The sequence below is a fragment of the Lygodium microphyllum genome, chromosome 14 (assembly GCF_053477565.2).
Source record: "Lygodium microphyllum isolate KBCC chromosome 14, Lygodium_microphyllum_v1.1.10, whole genome shotgun sequence".
In the NCBI taxonomy this organism is placed as follows: domain Eukaryota; kingdom Viridiplantae; phylum Streptophyta; class Polypodiopsida; order Schizaeales; family Lygodiaceae; genus Lygodium; species Lygodium microphyllum.
Genome location: NC_141148.1, coordinates 112,517,926 through 112,540,201, shown reverse-complemented (window position 1 = coordinate 112,540,201; position 22,276 = coordinate 112,517,926). Strand labels below are relative to the sequence as shown.

Here is a 22,276-nt window from a genome sequence, read left to right as displayed (position 1 = left end):
AGTTATGATAGAAAGTTCAAATAACTTTTTATGGTAGAAACAAACAAATTTCTTAATTGAGCATTGGTTTGCATCAATGTAGCTTCACGCAAACACATTTGCCATTCATCATCTATTTCCAACATTCCTTTTGCAATGCAAGCCTCCTTAAAAGTTGAATATACCACATTATCAACCGTACGCAATGCCTCAAAGGATGTGCACCCCTTGCATACAGTGAGTAGTAGGCGCAAATATTATTTTTCTCCACACGTAGGTGAAACAAAGTATATTCGACCACATGTGTTTCCTTGCTTTCTCTTTGTCCACATTTTTTTGGTGTGCATTCTAAACCCAAAACATTGGAAAGTCTTGATAGAGAACTGTGTTAGCATCAGGGTGCAAACGATTGCATGTAAACCATTCTGTGAGAGTTGTTTTTTGAGCATTTTCATTTTGCACCACATCACAAATGTTATCAGAGTCACGAAAGGAAACAATATTCTCTCCAGGTAAATGTATTTGCAATCGTTGAATATTGGGTTTCTCATCATAAAGTTTGAATTCAAGTATTCGCCAACATGCTTCAGAAGCTGACATATATCGTGCATCTAAGTACCTCTCAATCTCATCAATATTTTGTGCATCAATATTTTCTGTGTCAATATCATTGGATTCAGAACCACGTATACTTGTAAACTGAATGGTTGCTCGATCATGGCCCTTATATACATATTTATACAAATATTTGACAACTGCAATTGTCGAGCAAACCTCAACATTTATGTGAGCACTATACTTGGAACTCAAATAAGGATTGTAAGGCACTATCCATCGGTTATCCAAGAGGTTACCATTAGCATTATGAGTCCTTCCATCCTCTCGACGTCTATATAAAGGATAACCAGTTTTATCAACTGTAGTTGTATGTATAAACTTTTTTGGATAATCCTTTATACACTTTTTGTGCACCATGCAAGCACTTTTTGGATTGAACTCACCACACGGACCATGTATGTTACATTTAGTAATAATTCGATACAAATCCGAAAACCTTGTCTTATCAGGTAGCTCAGCGCACACCAGTCTATCATAATGACGTGCTTCTAGTGGCTTAAAGCATGGTTCTAATATCAAGAGTGTAAGTGAATGAGGCAAGCCTCTCTTTTGGAATTCTATGATGGACACATATCTAGCAACTTTTCCAAACAACTCATTTTTCACTATCGACTGCATCATGTCCTTATGTTTCAAATGAAAAACTCTAACAGTTAAATCTGGTCGATCATGTGCAATTTAACCAGGCAACAAAGCATCTGTAATTTTAGACCACTTAGAATTGCATGTCACGGTGATAAACAAATCAGGTTCGCCTTTGCTACGCACAATTGTCATAGCATCTTGATATAATTGGTACATGAATCTTGGTCCACTTATAAAGCTAGATGGCAATACTATTCTCCTACCCACACCAATCCCAACGATATTAGTATCAACTGCATCTAGACCATTGACCATATTAGCCAATCCCCTATACATTTCAACTTGCAATGTTGCTTGATTATGATGACACCAAGCCAATCTACATTGTTCAATGCTACAATAAGCATCGATAATGTATTGTTGTAGCAAGTGACCACCACACGCAAAAGACATGCATTAGTATCATCTCGAATTTGAAGTCAAAAAGCGTTATACTGCATTTGAGTGACACAATGTTTATTTGCAAGACTATTGGCATTAATATGAGCATCCATAAATGCATATGGAACTTTAGTATGCCATCCATCCTCTCCATTTGGAAAAAGAAGAACATATAACAGTGGCATATATGCCTTGTGTAAGTTAGAAATATAAATCAAATGGCCTTGTCATGTGCGAACTTGAATGCTACGATGATTGAGTAAATCATCATCACCTTGTCTAGGCATGATCGCAGCAACCTCACTTGCAGTGGGAATTGAATATCGTCTAGATGTGGATCAATTTTGAAAAATGGATATTCTTATTTCTATTGATGGATTGCGTTGCAAGCTTGCACCAACTGCTATAAAGACCTGAGCGTAAGCATTGTGATCATGCATCATTTGTTCAAGCTCTTGTAGTAAGTCGGCAAAAGCCCAGGTAAAAACCCCATGCGATTCAATAACTCATGATCAGTGTCATAAATATAAAGTTGTGCAAACTTTGGTATTCGTTGTCCATCCTCACTTGGCAATAGGTTTTAGTTTCACCGTGCCACAACTTAGCCATGCAATGGTGACAAACCTTGCAAAGGGTACCAATTGCATGTAAATTTGGTTTTTGGAAGAGCAAAATTGTTACTGATGGATGAATATCCAAATTAGGTGGCATGTCATGGAGAATTGAACAAAATCCACCATTTTGAGGTAGAAATATAGGAGCTTGAATCCTGTACTGGTCATGTACCATCTCAGTACTTGCACTTGCATTATGGATAGCTTCATTCTCTTCTTGAATAATGCGAGGCAATTGAACATCTAAGGACAGTAATGGCGCACCAGGCATTTGAGCACTTATATCAATTGTATTTGTTGTAGTGCGATGCAATTGTTGTAATTGCGTTCTTGCTCTTGCCCTGTGTCTACGTTCAGCTCTAGTAGCATCAAGCATTTGCCTACAATTTCATAATCCATCATCTGGATTATTTGTGTTTCAATTTCTTTGTCGACTTGTGCTACGTACCCCCACTCCGAAGGGTAGCAATTCATGCTTATCCAACATCTCAACATCTATATTGTGGATAGTTGCATTGTCTCCTTGACGAATAGGAGGTGGTTGAACTTTCAACGGCAACAATGGTGCAACTGGCATTTGGACACTTGTAGTTTGGATGCCATTGTATCTATCTCTATCTATGGTAGCATGATGTAGTTGTTGTAATTCTGTTCTAACTCTTACCATGTGCATACGTTTAGCTCTTGTAACATTAAGCATTTGCTTACGCACACTCAAGCCACCATTAGGATTGTATTGTCGAGTTGTGGTAGACATCTGAACCTGAAAGGATACCAAATCCTGAGCAGCAGAGCAAGATGCAGTGCGAAATTGATTGGTTTGATATAGCTAATTTGGGATTTGAACATTCATATTGTTTCCATTTGCATGATGTTGTTCATACATATCTCTTGCATGGTCATGAACATGTAATTCAATCCTAACTCTTGCAATGTGCCTACGTTTATGTCTAGTAATTTTGAGCATTTTCCTACGTGCACATAATACACGATCTCTAGGCACAGAATGTGTTGGAAGTACCATTGTCGAGAAAAACCTGAGATAAAAAGAAAAATGTACTTTGATATTAGTATTTACAAATGCGAAATTTTTTGAAACGTTATTATAGTCTATACTATGATAAATATTATAATTTCACATAGGGAACAATGTAATCTCACATAGGCAAGAATATAAATTGAAATAGCATATTACGTCATTGTCGTGAGGGATACATAGGTCCAAATCACATGAAATTTCTCAAACCCAGCAATAGAATGACATATCTATTGGAGGATTTTTCCAAAACATCTTGAAGGAATTAGATATGTTAAGAGAACTATGCATTGGACGATGAACTCGTATGACGATTCACACCAGAGTTCTGGCAGAAGGAGATTGAAGCTCTTTGAAGTTTGATTAAACTCTTCATTTGCTTCTTAACTGTATCCAACCGATGCATGAGATTTAGGGATACAACACAATTGTTGTGTCATTTGACATGTTTGAGGGCACATCAAACTGACTTCGTCCTTGCCATGCCTTAGATTTTACGGACATTCATCCGTGCATTGAGAATGCACGAAATGATGTCTGGTACAAGAACATTGTTTCTTGCATCAGATGTTTCAACACACTCCATATGGTCATCGTTATACAACGTATTTTTAAAGAGAGAGAGAGAGAGAGAGACAGACATAGCTCTAGAGAGAGAGAGAGAGAGAGAGAGAGAGAGAGAGAGAGAGAGAGAGAGAGAGAGAGAGAGAGAGAGAGAGAGAGAGAGAGAGAGAGAGAGAACATTTTTTAAAAGTAACTGCATACTTTTATGACCTAGGCGTACTAAAATTTCTTCTTATCTCTTAGCGAAGACTTTAGCAAAGATATACCTCAAGATAAATTTGTTCTAACCACTATTTCAATATAAAATTTGAAGATTATAATATCACATAAGCAACAATATAATCTTACATATGCAAGAATATAAATTAAAAGAGCCTATTATGTCATTATCATGGGGGATACAAAAGTCCAAATCATATGAAAATTCTCAAACCCAACAATAGAATGACATATCTATCAGAGGATCCGACAAAAAGTTATTGAAATCCTTAGATATGCTAAGATAACTATGCATTGGATGATGAACTCATGCGACTATTCAATAGTTTCAACATTGCAGAGAACCTATTGAGGCAAAATTTTGGAGATGTGACATGCACATCGAGGCAAATGCTTTCAGGTGCAAGCACGCTTGCATTCTTTTGAGCTAGTAATTCACACACTCGATCCTCTATACGATCATTGCTCTTAGCAAGGTCTCGTAGCTTTTCTGCATGGTCTTCCAAAGCACATCGTGGCTAGTGCTTGTGAACCAACTCATAGATTTCTCCTATATAGCCCTTTATTTCATCTATCTCGTCTTGCAAATTCTCCCATCAGCCAAGCCTCCTTCATATTTTTCTGCCAATATTTTTTCGATCCTTTGAAGGTGATCACCAAAGTTTTGACAGAAGGAGCTCGGAGCTCTTTGATGTTTGTTTAAACTCTTGATTTGCTTCTCAATTGCATCCAACCGATGCATGAGCTTTAGGGATACGATGGAAGTGTTGTGTCCTTTGACATGTTTGAGGGCACACCATACTGACTTCCTCCTAGCCATGTCTTTGACTTTACGCACATTCATTCGTGCATTGGGAGTACACAAAACAATGTCTGGTACATGGACATTGTTTCTTGCATCAGATGTTTCAGCATGCTCCATACTGCCATGGTTACACAAAGTATTAAGAGATCACACACACACACACACACACAGAACATTTTTAAAAAGTAATTGAATACTTTCATGACCTAGGCACACCAAAGTATTACAATATTTATGCATACATGAGAGAGACACAATGAGACTATGTTGAGAAAATATTTGACACATCTTTTTCTCCACATCAAAACATGAATATCGATACACACATGAGGGACATCATAAAAGCATTAAACTATTAAAGTATTCAAGCATTAATTAAAACTTAAATGAACAAAATATTAAGTTTTTAAAGTTTTAATAAACAATCTAATTACTTTATTCATCAATATTAACACATATTTAACTCTATATTAAACCATGAAATTTCCACAAGTATTTGAGAAAGACAAAGTGTGTATCGATAAAGAAAAATATTTTACATGCAATAAATTACAATATTTAAATTTCAACTTTGTAACTTTTAGACAACACATAATACACCTTAATTAATAGCACATATACACATATCAATATATAACATTAACACAAACATAACAATATTATCACACATCCTCTCCATAACACACTTAACACACATTCATTTTTAAATGCATAATACACATTAATTATTAGCACGTATATACATATGAATACATACTATTAACACAAATATAATAATGTTATCACACATTTATACTAAAACACATAACACACATTAATTAATAACACACTTAAAACACGTAATACACCTTAACAATGTAATGACACACATAACACATTAATTAATAACACGCATAAACACATTAAGAAATAATATTAACACACTTTCATATCAAAAGATATGACATGCATACATTAATAACACGCATAATACACATTATTTAATAACACACATTCATTTTCAAATGCATAATACATATTAGTTATTAGCACATATATACATATGAATACATACTATTAACACAAACATAATAATGTTATCACACATTTATACTAAAATATATACACACATTAATTAATAACACACTTAAAACACGTAATACACCTTAACAATGTAATGACACACATAACACATTAATTAATAACACGCATAAACACATTAAGAAATAATATTAACACACTTTCATATCAAAAGACATGACATGCATACATTAATAACACGCATAATACACATTATTTAATAACACACATTCATTTTTAAATGCATAATACACATTAATTATTAGCACATATATACATATGAATACATACTATTAACACAAATATAATAATGTTATCGCACATTTATACTAAAACACATAACACACATTAATTAATAACACACTTAAAACATGTAATACACCTTAACAATGTAATGACACACATAACACATTAATTAATAATACGCATAAACACATTAAGAAATAATATTAACACACTTTCATATCAAAAGACATGACATGCATACATTAAAAAATTAAACATGCAATAAATTAAAATATTGCAATTTTAACTTTTATAACTTTGAGAGAGAGAGAGACAGAGACAGAGACAGAGAGATGCTTACATGAATACTTAAATGAGACACATGATCAAAGTGCTACAATTTCAACTTTCTAATTAACTTTATGAGAGAGAGAGAGAGAGAGAGAGAGAGAGAGAGAGAGAGAGAGAGAGAGAGAGAGAGAGAGAGAGAGAGAGAGAGAGAGAGAGATGCACCTGAGAAATATTGACGATGACGAAAGCAAAAGTACAAAAACTGCATGGAAAAATGGAAATGATGTTAGAGAGTAACGTCAAATATATTTAAGTGCATCATAAACGTTGGCAATGTAATAATGCACATTAATTATTAACATGCCTACATACATCCCCCTCTCTCATTCTTCACAATGGCATGCACACAATACACACGCACGCACTTGCACTCACACACACACATACACATGCACATACACTCACACACTCACACGTGTACACACTCACATGATATGTGTACATTAATAACTCATCCGCGTCGAATTGTTGCATATATATCTATAGACTTCTTCTTGCCAATATGAATAGTATATGACATGTTATATTCAGCACAGTACTGCCTTTGTAATCGCTACTCGCCACACACACACACACACACACACACACACACACAGAAGCAGAATGGTAAGCTCCTGTTGTAGCTCATGCACTGTAGTATCAATTGTATTGATTATCAATCGTATTGATGATCATTAGCTGGGCAGGCAAAATCTCTATTCGTTGGAGGAGCACGGGAAAGTCTTGCTCTTTATATAGAGCTGCGCAGCTCGCTGTGCGCAGCTCGAGGAGGGTCATTGGCTGATGCGGTACTGATTGAGGCAGGGGCCTCATGCACAGGTCGAGGAGGAGGGTCGATGGCATACTGATCGAGGCGGGGGCACAGGTCGAGGAGGATGGTCGTCGGCACCGGTGCCCTTTTCGCGGGGAGGGGGTGCTAGACGCGTGGCACCCCCGCGATTCAGTTAAGGGGAGGGAGGTTGGGGGCTGCCACATGGCACCCACCCCCACCTCCCCTTAACTAATAGTAGAGATAATTTCTATTCAAGAAGAGATGTACTTGGTACATAAGGTAGCATTTCATCTATGTTTTTGACATTTTGTTTATTAACCAACATAAATTTGGCCTTTCCTTTCTTGTTTATTAAGCTCAACCTTTAAAAGAAAGGCATTCGTATTTTTTTGCCATTAAAAAACCATGACAAAATGTTCAATGCCTTTAGAAACCGATTGACATTTCAAAATCCTGGCTAAAAGTTTGTGTAATTATGCATCTCGAATGGTTGGGTGATAATAAGGTTTTTGGTGAGCATGGGCGATGGGTGAATCCAATTCATGCTTTTGGTGAGCCCAATAAGCGCCAATACGAACGCTGGATACCTGAAATAAAGGATTTCGACGAATAAAAATGTCACGCACCGCAAAGGGAAAGCCGATGAGGCACGCCGCCGACAAAGTTAACGGCGGGTTCTGAGTAATGACAGCGGCGACAGCCACGCGGCCGTCCACGTGTCGGCGCCCGGGCCCATGCTGTATTCAATCACGTGCTGCAAACAGCATATTTATGAATGCGAGGCAGAGTCTGTATCGGAGTGCCAGCTAGGCAGCGGTGATCGGGAGGACAGGCTACAGCGGCACAGCCTGCGTCTAGTCCCAGCGCTCTTAGTATCAATGTTTCTCTCAGACTCCGCCTCTCGATAAAAGATATTTATAAAAATTAAAATAACAGCGACTGGGAGAGAAAGCAGAGAAATTTGTTAAAACCCATTTGCTGTCAGCGGGGTGACCAGGTTTACCTTTGGTTTCCAATGATTCAATCAACCCAATTCCCAAAAGCCGCTCAGAAATCATTGCGCTAGGCCCCAGTTACCAACCAGTAAGGACTCAGGAGGCCACCTGTAGTGTCTTACTGTACTTCGTTGTTGTTGTTGGGGACGATTAGGATCGATTCGAGACGACGAGATGTCGTATTATCAGCAATAATTAGGGACAAGCAGAAATAATTCCCAGTATCTAAGGAACAAAGAGAGCCAACACTCGCCGCACACACAGTCACACTGACAGCCTTCTGCTCCCCCACTCATTCTGCGCTTTAATCTCAGTTATCATTCATCTCTGCTCCCTCTGGACGTCATATATATATATATATATATATCTTCTTTATGTATAGATCACATACATAGCTTACAATTCATCTCTGTCTGAGCTCGACATAGATACACAGCTCACGATTCATGATCTCTCTCTGCGCTCGACATAGATACGCAGCAAACAATTCGCCCAGTATTGATACAGTACAGACCCAGACAGTATCAGTCTCCCCATTGGTGTTGTGATCCCCGCCATGATGTTATCAGTAGAGGTTGCTGCAGTTATCCGTGCCTTGATGATCATGGTGATGATGATATTGGTAATCCTTTGTTGGAGGTTCGGTATGATGTGCGTGGTGAGACCCTGGCTTATCTCCCGACGACTGCAGCAGCAGAATATCAAAGGCCTCAGCTATCGCTTCCTCCATGGCAACATCCCCGAGTACACCGCCCTTTATGAATTGGCTAAGTCCGCTCCCATGCCCACCATCTCCCATGATATTGTCCCACGGGTGATGCCTCACTATGCCGAGTGGTCTAAACTGTACGGTAAGCATCTCAGTTGGTCCTATCTTGTAGGCAGTGTATTAATAAGCTACCAATATGCCTCAACATACTAAAGTGACCTAAACTTTGTGATAAGCATCCCTTTGCGTATGGAATCATGCTTCACTATCATGCTAAAATGCTCTAAACTCTATGGTCTGCATCTCATTATACAAATTCATGCTTCGCTACGTTATGTTGTCTAAAGTCTACGGCCTTAACATCTTGATTATCCCTATGTTTATCAATACAACACCTGCCCCACAATATTGAGGCGATCGCACAACTCGTTGACAAACATCTTTTATGCCATGCTAAAATGGTCTATCATGTGTTGTCGGCCACTCAAAGAGCCCCATTGTATTAATAAACTACCATGCTTCATAAAGTGACCTATTTAACCTTATGGTAATCATCATCTAGGTCTATAATGAACCTTATGCTAAAATGTTCTAAACTTCATGGTATGCATCTTGTAGAGTACTATACTAATTACATGCTCGCTCTCTATGCTAATCAATGATTCAGGTAAACATGATATCAATTATTGTTATGAGTTGTTCTTTGGAGTAGTGGTATTATAAAAGTTGGTATGAGTGTCTTACAAAGGTTGGAGATTATCTAAATGATACACATATATTGTTTGAATGTCTGTTTAATGGTGTTTTGCCATTAAAGTAGTTCTTTGAGTGTTTCATCACACTATGAAGAAATCACTCTTGAAGTATGTTGTAGTAAAAGGGAGGTGAAAGGTGAAGAATTACAAATAGTGATTAAAATTAAGGTAGTTGATTTTGCTTCTTTGTATTCTTATGGTTTTCATGCTTTGAGCAGGAGAGGAGTTCTATCATTGGTATGGTTGGATAGCTAGGTTGTTTGTGCTTACACCAGATCTTATAAAACAAGTATTGAATGACAAATCATGGGACTATTTTAAGCAATCTGCTAGACCAGAACATGTGGATCTCCTAGGTCAGAGCCTCCCTTCACTAAATGGGGACATGTGGGAAGCTCATCGTAAGGTGGCAAATCATGCCTTTCGCCTTGACAAGCTTCAGGTAGCACTTGAACTAAATAAAAGACCCATTGTGCTTCCAAAACACTTGTAAAATTAGACACAATATGGTGCAAACTATACTTGTTGACCTAAAAATTGTTGCTTGGTTATATATGTCTTCACCTTTTGACATAAGTAGTGTGTACACATGCAATTTTTTATTGAGGGTTTTTATGGGCCATGGAAATATTTCTTTTGGTGTTTTGCAAGAGTGCACTCACATGCATCACATGTAGTATAGTCAAGTACTTGCTAAGGAAACCAAGTATACATGTTGAATGTCAAGGATTGGATGTTTGATCTCTATGTAACTAGAATCATTTAATTCATTCGCTACAATTTTTTTTCTTCAAGTTGAAGATACATGTAAGAAGTACAATGATACAGTCTTCAAGTTGTTTAGATTTTGTGTAGAGATTGAAAACAGTTATGACATTATCACTTTTTTCTTACATTATAAATTTATACAACTGTATTAAAATACCATATTAGAAAATTTGGGAGTCTCCTAAGTTTCACTTTCAAATAAGGAGTAAAGATTTGACCAAGTGGCTAAATCTTAACCCCATATTTGAGAGTGGGACGTGCAGGGATTACTTATATAGTATTTAAGAAAATTTTCACCTTCAAGTAAGGGGATAAGATTTAACCACGTGTCCAAATATTAATCACATTAGAAATTCCCAAATTTCTAAATATGTGGTTCTAAGTGAAACATACATGTCCTTAAGTACATAGTCTTTTTAACATAAAAGGGTTATATTTATGAAAATTGGCATTTAATGAAAGTTGCATTATGCTAGGTCATGGTTCCTCCTATACTAGATATTGTCCACACCTTATTTGACAAATGGGAAAGATCATGCTATAATAGCCCCTCAAGCAGAGCAGAAGTAGAGGTTAATGCAGAATATGTTGAGTTAGCGGCTGATATTATTTCTTGCACAACCTTTGGTGATGATGGTTATACCCAAGGCAAGAAAGTATTTGATATGCAAAGGCAACAAGAGGCTCTCATACTAAAGTTTGATCAAGTTGCATATATACCAGGGAGCAGGCAAGCCAAAGACTATTATTACTTAATGTTTTACATTAGAAGTTTTTAATGGATCAATGCATGTAGCTTGAATCTCAATGCCTTTTACTATGCATGCAGGTTCTTGCCCACATGTGAAAATCGCTTACGATGGTGGCTTGATAGGCAAGTGCAAAAGGAGCTTCATAAGATTGTGAAAGATAGAAAGACATTAATTGAGGCGATTCAAGACCAAGGAAACACACATAAGGGAGACTTGTTAAGTCTCATGCTCATGGCTAACCACAAGAAACAAATTAGAAGTAATGGTGATGAAAAGTCTCATATTTCCAAAGGATGTGTGGCACCAATTTTGAGTGAACAAGATGTTGTGAATGAGTGTAAGGCCTTTCTCTTTGCTGGCCATGAGCCTTCTTCTAGCTTGCTCACATGGACAACAATGTTGCTTGCACATCACACCAAGTGGCAGGCCAAAGCACGTGCAGAAGTTTTGCAAGTGTGTAGAAACATGCCCCTAGCAGAGGCTGTGGCATTGGGTCAACTTAAAGATGTACGTATTAACCTAACTTTTGCATATTTTAATTCTTGAGAAGTGAGTAGATGGTCCTATTTTACTTGTAAAATTTAGAGGTTATAGAAGTGAGTGTTAGAGTTGAGAAACTTTTGCATTTCATGTCTCATTAAAAAACTGCATTAGTTTTACACTCTTGCATATGCATTATGGAACCTCATATCTATCACTCACCTAAAATGGATACCTCTTTCTCCAATTTTCCTTTATAAGATCATTCATTAACATTCTTTCACTACCTTAGGCATTGTTCTTTTTCTTACGCACCCTTACTTTTAGGATTTGGTTAAGGCTTCACCCTCATGTGCACAATGTGCAGGCTTTGATGGGTATATTTCTAAGTAATAATGCATATGTACATTCAATGGGTAATTAAGAAAACCCTTACATATAAATTCCCATATGTAAACCAACTCCTTTATCATTCTACCTAAGGCTTATGTTGATTTTCAAAGGATGGACTAATTGCATGTCACATTTAACAAGAGTGTCCCTAACTTCCAAATTAAAATTAAAATTTATTTTATATGGGGAACATGCACACTAGAATCCTTGGGGACATGTACACTAGAATCCTTGGGGAGACACACACAAAGTTGGCTTGCTTTGAGTAGTTATTAATTGATGTGTGCTTCCTTTTCACATGTGGACTTAGTAATGACACTTGTCTTCGTACTTCTTGTATGGTAAATGCAATAAAACAATCATGTATCAACCATAAATATGCTAGCATGACTCTTGCATTCAAAGAGAACCTCACTGCAATGAGTTGTAATAAAAGAAAAAGGCATATATAGTTTTGCTAGTACAATAGGACAAATAACATAATAAATGCAACACTATTCACACCATGCATGTCTCCTAAACATCATGGATGTGTATTCTTCACACCATGCTTGCCTACCAAAAATTGTATATGTGTATTCTTCACTCAAATAGAGCACTCTTTTCTAAAAAGTCTAATGGCAAATAAATTGAGATGTCAAAGTGAAGACCATATGATCATATATAACATACCTATTTTTTACTCTTAGAATATACATGTAAGTGTTTGCTTGCCAAATGGAATCTTAATGAAAATCATTAGCCTCTTGACATCATAAAGTACTTAAGTTAAAAAAAGTACTAAATAGTAAGTATATTCTTTATTGTGGTTGTCTTTCCTTACTCAAATTGTCATAGAAACTTCTTCTATGTAAGCACTAATTAAATTTTAGATTGGTTGATATGTTAGATGTTGCAAGCCTTTATGACACAAACTAAGGAACAATCACCATCTTTGATAGAAGGAAAGAAGAATATTAGATTTTTTTGACTCATTGTGAAATGGAAATTATGTATGATGTTTTAAAACTTACAATAAATATTACCCCTAGGGTGAACTTTTTTTAATGGTAGAAGACCTACAAAGCATCAACCAAACTTGACTTATAAAATAGTTACATGTGCATGGTACACATGTGTGCTTGGATACCCAAAACAAATTTCATTTTGGATGTAGAATGAGATTCTTCACTACAAATTGGATATTAAAAGTTTTTCTCTTGTGTTATTTTAGGTGACAATGATATTGTATGAGTCACTAAGGTTGTATCCACCGGTGGTGTCTCTGACAAGATATCTAAATAGGGAAATAAAGCTTGGAGGAATGGATCTACCAAAAGGGATGGCTTTATTGTTCCCAACACTTGTGATGCATCATAGAAAAGACATATGGGGAGATGATGCCAATGAGTTCAAGCCAGAACGATTTGCAAGAGGGGTGGCTAGTGCAACAAAACATCCAATGGCCTTCATGCCTTTTGCTTTTGGTCCAAGGGTGTGCATTGGACAACAATTTGCTCTCTTGGAAGCCAAAATTGTCATTGCATCCTTATTGCAACGTTTTGAATTTCATATTTCACCGTCTTACAAGCATGCACCTATCCAACTCATCACTATTCAACCCCAACATGGGATGCAAATTATTCTCCATCCTCTTCGATCTATGTTCATCCCTACTAGTTAGCATGTAGAAAAGGCAAAGATTGTGTTTGGTGTACATTTGAGTCACAACTCTTGTGCACAATTATAATTGATAAGAAACTACTATCTTTCATTATGCAACTTCCCTTGTAAAGCCTATTGTGGCATAAAACTTTTACAAGTGTACTTTCTCTAGTCGAAGTCCATTAAAATTTTATATTGTACAATAGATTGTATCCATCCATTTAGGTGATGGGTCTCATAATGTGAAGTTTTTCCATGAAGATTGGATAGTTACATAGTATTGAACTTTAAAGCTCTTGCTATTGTTAATCATGAATAGATGAAATGATGTTCATTGAGACCCTTTTCAGTTTGAATGTGGATTTAAGACTTCTAGATTGTATCCATCAATTTATGTAATGGGTCTCATAATGTGAAGTTTTTCCATGGAGATTGGATAGTTAGGTATTGAACTTTAAAGATCTTGCTATTGTGAATCATGAACATATGAAATGATGTTCATTGAGACCCTTTTCAATTTGAATGTGGATTTAAGACTTCTAACTAAGTCGAGATCTAAAAGATAATAGTTATATATGATTTGGGAGTTGCAATAAATACAATGAAAAATAAAAATGATAAAATATCCAAAAGCTTCAAACATAGAGATGTCACTTAGACATTCTCTAATAATAAAGGAATCTACAATACAATAACTTGTTATGCTATAAGATTGTCTTTTTGGCATTTTCAATTGCTTGAATTACATAGTTTCCCACTCTAGAGGCAAGCAAAATGCAACATTGACTTTGATATGCAAGTGTATTCATCTAAAATTAAGTTTTCATTTTTTTTTCTTCATGTCATTTCAACTCTATTACTTGATCAAATTTGGACAAATATTATTCAAAGCCTATTGATTAAACAAACTACAAAAACTTGGAGTACCTCTATGAACTAATGTGTTAGAAATTAGTCAAAGCCATCAAATTATGTTGTGCAATATAGAAGATAACATGTATATTTTTATCATCAACATTTTGAAAATCAATAATTAAAGTTGAGGAATGCACATAGATTATGATGCCAAAAAATTTGTGTTGTGGCACATATTATCATTCCTAATGCAATTGATTTGGTATCTTTGGTCTTTTAGTAATGAAGCCCTAAATATCATTTTCTAGTTGTGGTGTATAACACATATCTAAGTTTGGAAAAACTAACCAATGCTTGATTTGTCCATAAGGGAATAAATGACTAGCCATAGTCCATATGCCCATTGGTAACATTATTTATTATTTCTACCAAAAAGGTAAGACACAAGCATAGTCTACCCCTAAGTGAGCAAAATACATTGATGTTAACAAAGATCAATCTTTAAACACTTACATGGAAATATTTGATTAAATATCATCATTTATTAAGATATTTTTGGTCCTTATTTTGTTGTTTCTGATAGATTTTTTTGGGTTATTTTTTCTAAATACTAAATGAGATGGTTACAATTATTACATATTAGGTATATAGATCTTCTATGTCTTCTTCTAGATTCCTTTTCCATTCCATGCTTCAACTATTTATAATTGCATTTCCTTTATTACTTTTACATTTTGAAAGGAACTAAATGTTTTCTTAGGTTACATTCTCTACTCTTTACTTGCTCTCCTCATATATGGTAGGACCATACCCAACATTTGGATCTTTTTCTTCCATTTTTAGGATCTTGTGTTTCTCATTATCTTTTGCTTCTAGAAGTCCACAATATCATATGTGGATTTGACATTTTTTGTGTGAGTCTAGATGGTTTGTAGTGGCTAAGAGTAGGATTTGAGGATGGGCATGTTACTCATTATGTGAGACCACAATTAGAATTTCATGTTATAAGGGTGGGAGAATCTAATTATCAGTTTGCTTTGCAATAAGTGTGAGATGACTTTTCACATACATAATCAAGCCCTTAATTTTTCTCAAAGTTTAGACGAAGGGTATTAATGTAAAGGAGATGATATGGAAAGCCTATTTTTAGATGTTGCAATATTCCAATTGAAGAAGATCTTGTTTATTATATTTTCAACCCTTTTTCTATTAAGACAAGGTGATATGACTCCTCAAATGGTGTCCTTTTGTTAGTAACAATTTTGTTAAATGGAGGGAATTTTATAAACATTCGGATTATCCATGTGCTATGGTTACCTATGTATAAGTAGCTACTTGTGGTGACTGTGCCATGCCACATTATCTCTCAAGAAGAGGACTAGAGAGCAGAGAGAATAGTGCAAAAGAGAGAGAAAAGAGGAGATAGAAAGACTAGAAAGATAAGAGAGAGATGAAGAACGCCATGGAAGATGAAAGAAGAAGGTTGGAGATGAAAGAGGAGTTTGTCTTATTGTTTGAAATTGATAATGATTGAATGACCTCTTACAACTTATATAGTTGTGTCATCTTGAGAGCAAGTATTTATTAACATATATTTAAAATGTATATCATCTTATTTCTATTTTCTCCTCTTCACTTCTTAGATTCTTGTGAAGCATGAAAACCAACATCATTATATCAATCTATGGCAATAAATTTTTTATGCATGATGATAAATGATTATTTCAATGTGTGACACTAAGTGCATGATGTCCTCTTTTCATTGTAGTACTATAAGCCTCCAAGTGTTTTAGGTTTTTAGAAGAAGGATTGAAGAAGGGCTCTAAAAGGGGAAGCATGTTTCTACATGGTTTACTATCTAGCATGTTGGAGCTTTTTCCACTTTTATATGGGAAAGAAAATGCTTACCAATCTTATGCCATGCCATATGCTTTGCACTTTATTTTTGTTTCACTACAAGGATATGAGGGTATATCGATGCAAGTTGGCGACGAGAAATAGCAATGTCGATATTAACGTCGCTAATAGCGATTGAAATAGCAATGATACCCAAAGGAAAAAAATACGGGCTGAAATCCGAGCGCGTTGTCGTCGCGTTAAGAGTTGAAGGTCTACCACCGGGTCTTTTAGTCCAGAAGAAGGGTTTGGGATTCAAGATTCAGAAAGGATAAATGGATTGGGTTTTGATAAGATTTGGGAATTAGAAATAATTTAGGTACGGAAGAGGAATTCAAGCCTTCTCACTTTGTACTTAGCATACTTGAACAGAAGGATTAAGACTAACTTGATTACATCAAATACTTCAGGATGCATACATCATTTCATAAAGGATATTTGCATATTTCCAATTCATTTATAAATGTCAAATACAAGCTCTAATGGCATTTATTTCATGTACAAAGATGGATTTCAATCCTTTGGGTCAAGTATATTAATGCTAGAATCAAATACAACCAAGATTTGGACCAAAGATACATGAAATGGATTAAAAAGGAATAATTTTAGCTTCAGCCATGTTTTAAAACGGAAAATTCCAGCCCATAAACAAATTCAAAATGAGTGGATAAACTCAAGAAGAAGCACTCGATCATCTATGAACAATGTCCTGAAGAAAAGAGGTAATTTTCATCTATTACAATCATAAAAAACCCATGTTTGCTCATAAAATTAGAGCAAAATAGTGGGCTGCCCTATTTATGACTAGTTATTCCAGCCCATAATAGTCCATAAGTCTTCAATATTCTCACCCTTTGCTTGCCACAAAATCACTCAAGTACTTGGGCACAAGTCGGGCTTCATTGGACCAAGAATAAGGTAGAGAAGATGAGAGAAGTCGTGCATAAGAGCAGGCTGAATACTCTTCTCTTAGATTTCCCCTCTTTCATAGACAGTTTCAGCATGCATTTTCGTCAAGCCAAAGAGGCAGAGAAGTGGAGATCTCACCAAGTTAGCATCTTCAGTTGTTAGCCTGTTAATCTTCAGTTTGCATGCTCCATTCCATGCATCTCAACTCCAGCTTTCTCCCAATTTCCCTCAGGCAGAGCAGCCCGCATTTTGCGCCAAAAAATGCGGGCTGCTCTCTGTTCCAACCCTGGTCACTTTTTGACCAGCCTAGGTCACCTGCTGGTCACCTTAGTCAGTTACTTTTGGTCCCATGTGGACCTAGTGGACTTTTGACAGTTTTTTGGCAACATTTTTGGGTTTTGTCCATATTTTTGTACCTGAATTAATGTGATTTATCCAGCAGACTGTCAATTACTTCCAGATGCCCAAGTTTTAGGTTCCCATAGACTTATTTTTCATAAATGTACGTGGTATATCTGCAAATTATATGCTAAATACAAAAGAACTTGTATAACTAAGGTAGATATTGGATAACAATGTTTGAAAATATCTCATATAATTCCCAATGAAACTCTTTTGAGTTCATAAGAATCCCATGATTTATATCATGGACAGTAAACTCTTTGACATTCACCCCCTCCTAACCTGCACATCCTCTGACATGTGCCATTTCATAAGATTACAGGTCAAGGAGGGTCTTCTTCTTCTTCATCTTCATTCTCTAAGTCTTCATCTTCCTACATGTCTTCAAGTAAAGGGCTTGTATCAAAGTCATCAAGTTCATAAGTTGAAGATTCTCTTCGTTTGAAGAGTTTGATTCGTTTCCCAGCTATTGGAGTCTTTATCATGGTCCCATCCATTTCAGCCAAAGAGTAAGTAGCATTATTATATACTACTTTTACAACATATGGTCCAAACCATCGCTTGGCTAACTTCTTATGAGCACTATATTGATTATCTAGGCTGCTATCATAAACAAGAACCCAGTCATTCTCTTGAATAGCTCTTGGACGGAGTCGATAGTGCTTATCAAACCTCTTCTTATTCTTTAATCTTGCTGTTTTTAGTCTTTCAATGGCTATTTTAACATCCTCTGGCCTTCTTTCAAGTTGCCTTATGCGTAAAGACAACAATTCTTCCCTGTTCATGCCTTCATTCCAAGGAAACATACTCCATGTGACAATGGATTCCTCAATAGGCATAATAGGTGGCTGTCCATACATGAGTTCAGCTGGCATATATCTTGTTACTGCACTATGGGTTGTTCTATCAGCCCATAATGTGAATGGTAGCATTTTAGGCCATTCCCTCAACTTTCCTTTGCATGATTTTGCTAAAGCTTTAAGAATTGGTTGATGACCTCTTTCACTCTTACCATTGCCTTCAGGGTTGTAGGCTGAAGTAAGAGATAGCTTAATCCCCAATTGAGCAAAGAAATGGCAAGCTTCATCGGCATCCAATTCTCCTCTATCAGCAGTTACTTTAGCAGCACATCCATACCTGCAAAATACTTCTTCAAGTAAAAATCTGCAAACAGCATGAGTGGACTTTGTTGTCAAGGCCTTTCCTTCCACTTGATTTGTGAGATCTTCTCTAACAAGTACTAGATATCTCATGTTCCAAATTCCTGTAGGCATGGTTACTAAATCAATAATCCATCTATAGTGAATAGATAAAGGATAGGTAGGCTGAAGCCCATCTCTATGTTTTACCATGGAATACATTTGACAAGCATGACGAGACTCAACAAAATGCTCAATGTCTTTATACATGTTTCACCACCAAAATTTTTCTTTGATTTTGGCAAAAGTACCCCATATGCCTCTATGACCAGCCAATAGGCTTTCATGGAATTCTTGCATGACCTGTCTTTGTGTCTTTTTGTCTCCTAGGACACGAACAAGCGCTCTTCCTTTCTTTTTTGCATGCCTCCAAAGGTAGCCATCTTTAAGAAAAAAACCATAGGCTTTTCTCTTAATTATCTTGAACTCTTCATGAGTCCATTCTTCCTTCTTTGTTATAGTGCTCAAAAATTGGCCAATTTTTAGCCAATCATCTGCAGAATATTCTTCTTTAAAGTGTGAACAAACCATAACAAAACATGGAATATGTTGTTTACTAGCTATCCATTGTTCTTCTTTAGTTGATTCATCCACCCTGGCTGATATAAAAGTTGTATTATCAGCTGAACCTGTTATTTTTGCTGTACTTTTTGTTGTACCTGCATTAATAGCTTCATTTATAAACTCTGATTCTTCTTCATCCATATATCTAGCACGTGAAAGCATGTCAGCAAACTAGATTATCTTTACTTGCAATATGTTTCAAATCAGGATTTAAGGATTTAATATAGGCTATCCATCTTAGCATGGCTATGTCAGGAGTGGAACAGTTGGCTATCATGCCCAAGAGTGGTAGGCAATCTGTCTCAACTATAACATGTGCGCCCATGAAGTACTCCCTGTCACATTTTAATGCAGTTACTACTCCCCAAAGCTCTCTTTTAATTTGAGTATACCTTCTTTGTCGTTCATTAAGAACCTTTGCTCCAAAGCGGATCACATATCTGTTGCCTTCAAGGTTGTCTTGACCAACTGCCCATCCTATTCTAATAAGACTTATGTCCACTGTGAGAAAAATGGGCTGCCCATTAGAGTAGCTAGCCCTCTTTAAAGTGAGAGCTGAGGTCAGCATTTTCTTGAGTTTCCGAATAGCCTGAGTGTGTTCTTTTTTCCATAGAAATCTTTGGCCCTTTCTTAGAAGCTGATAAAGAATTTCAGTAACATGAGCAAAATGTGGTATCCAAATAAGGTAGAAGACACATGCACCAAGAAATCTTCTCACTTCTGAAACATTTGTACATTCTTCTTGCATCTTACTGATTGCATTATTTTAGATGGAGAAGGCTTTCGGCCATATGAACCACACATATGACCGACCACAAGAACTTCTTCAACTCCAAAAACAGATTTAACTCCTGAAAGAGTAAGATGGACTTCTTCTAATTTAGACAGGATTTTAGCACAATCATTAATATGATCAAAAACAAACTTTCGACATCCAAGTTCATTGAGTTCTTCATTTTTCTCATGAACTTCACATCCTTTGATTGAAACATCATCAAGAAAAGGAAGAGTCAATTGAGGAATATAATCCCTCAATACTTTATGCATGGCATTCATCATGTGAGCTACTGAATTCGTAGCCCCTTGAGGTAGAGTACACATGCGGACTAGGCCAAGAGGTGTCTTCATTGTAGTAATGTCACGGCTTTCCAAAGCAAGCTGAAATTGGTCGTAGCCTGAATAGAAGTCTCCTATGGAATAGATTGCCCTGCCTGCAAATGCTTCAGCAAACTCATCCACAATTGGTCCTGATCCAACATTTCTTATAGTGACTTTATTAACGGGTTGCAAATCTTGAATGAATCGTAAAGTTCCATTTTTCTTAGGTACGGTAAACCATCGGTTGGAATATGGAGCTGAAGATGGCTCCAATATTCGCATTTTTATATTTTTATTTAAAAGTTCCAATAACTTTGGCAAATGAGCCCTTGGAACGGGAATTGGTTTAAGATTCCAAGGCACATGTGGGACCGTAAAAATTACCATTGGAGCCACAATGCTTGGATCCACACATCCGATTTCATGCGGCTGAAATGAAAAGACTTTATCATGGTTTTTTAACATCTGCATGAAAATTTGTCTTTCAGCCGGCAAGAGGAAAGAGTCTTCACCAATTTTTAGCTTTTGTAGACTTTCAGCTGTAAATTGATGGGGACAATATCTTTAGGATCACGAAGGCTTGGTTGTTTGGATACTCTTTCTGCCAATCCTTCACTTTCAGGTGGTAGAGGAGTCGCTACCGGCTTAACCTTCTTATCAACTGTTTATATTTTGTTTCTACTCTTGCTTCTTCCTTGTTAGACTGTCCAAAGGCTTCATAATCTATAAATTCTTGAATTATGTCATACATATCCAATGTACATACCTGTATGGACTGATTTTCAGCTTGATTTTCTGCATGAACGACTGTATAAATTTTAGCCATTGTATCATTATAATTCAGCCCATAAAATAGACCTGAAATTTCTTCATCTTTAGGTAAAACATCAATTTGCTTCAGTTCTTGCTCCATATGACTCAAGTACTTTCTTTCAGCCCTGTTGTGGCTGAAAATTGTTTATAACAACCCACTCCATTGGCTGAAAAAACCTGCAAATAAGCTTTAGACCTTGCCTCCTTCATATGTGGAGGCAATTCTTTATGACATGATGCACTGCCATAGCCTCCACTTATAGCAGCGCTACCTGAAAACCCTTAAATTCTCGGGTAGTAGGAGAAACTGGATGATCTCTCAATCGATCCCTATTCCGATGGTGATTAACACAGACAGTTAGGAATTGAACAGCCTTATCATTATCCTTGCTTCTTATCCAAGCATATGATGAACCATCATCAAGAGCCTTTGTCTCTAAACGAGACTCGAAAATAAATGGTTGTCCAAGAATGATTGGATAACTGCAAGAATCTTAAACAAAGAAATGAAATTCATCTTTTACATTACCAATAGTAACTTGTACATAAGGACATGCTGCATAAAGATTGCCAGAAGAATTATTGGCTGCCTTCATGCGCCATCCTGGGTCCACGTCAATGGGCCATCCACCATTCTCATAGAGACTTCTTGACATAACATTAATTTCTGAACCATGGTCTATAAGGGCAATGGATGGAGTTTCTTTCTCACCAATTTTAACAATAGTTTCAGTAGTCGCCCTTGCCCAATGGGTACCGGAATAGTGACTACTTGG

The 22,276-nt window shown here is 36.4% G+C and overlaps 2 protein-coding genes across 2 annotated transcripts; one reads left to right on the top strand and one right to left on the bottom strand.

The window, feature by feature from the left end:
- Nucleotides 1-327: 327 nt before the first annotated feature.
- Nucleotides 328-954, bottom strand: LOC148026002 (uncharacterized). Its single transcript, XM_087692043.1, has one exon. The coding sequence runs from the start codon at nt 952-954 to the stop codon at nt 328-330; it is 627 nt and encodes a 208-aa protein (XP_087548169.1).
- A 7,251-nt stretch (nt 955-8,205) lies between these two features.
- LOC148026001 (cytochrome P450 734A1-like) lies at nt 8,206-14,013 on the top strand. The gene is made up of 5 exons (XM_087693235.1): nt 8,206-9,114; nt 9,946-10,169; nt 10,972-11,225; nt 11,325-11,754; nt 13,334-14,013. The coding sequence occupies exons 1-5, from the start codon at nt 8,820-8,822 to the stop codon at nt 13,781-13,783; spliced, it is 1,653 nt and encodes a 550-aa protein (XP_087549361.1). The 5' UTR covers nt 8,206-8,819; the 3' UTR covers nt 13,784-14,013.
- Nucleotides 14,014-22,276: the final 8,263 nt, after the last annotated feature.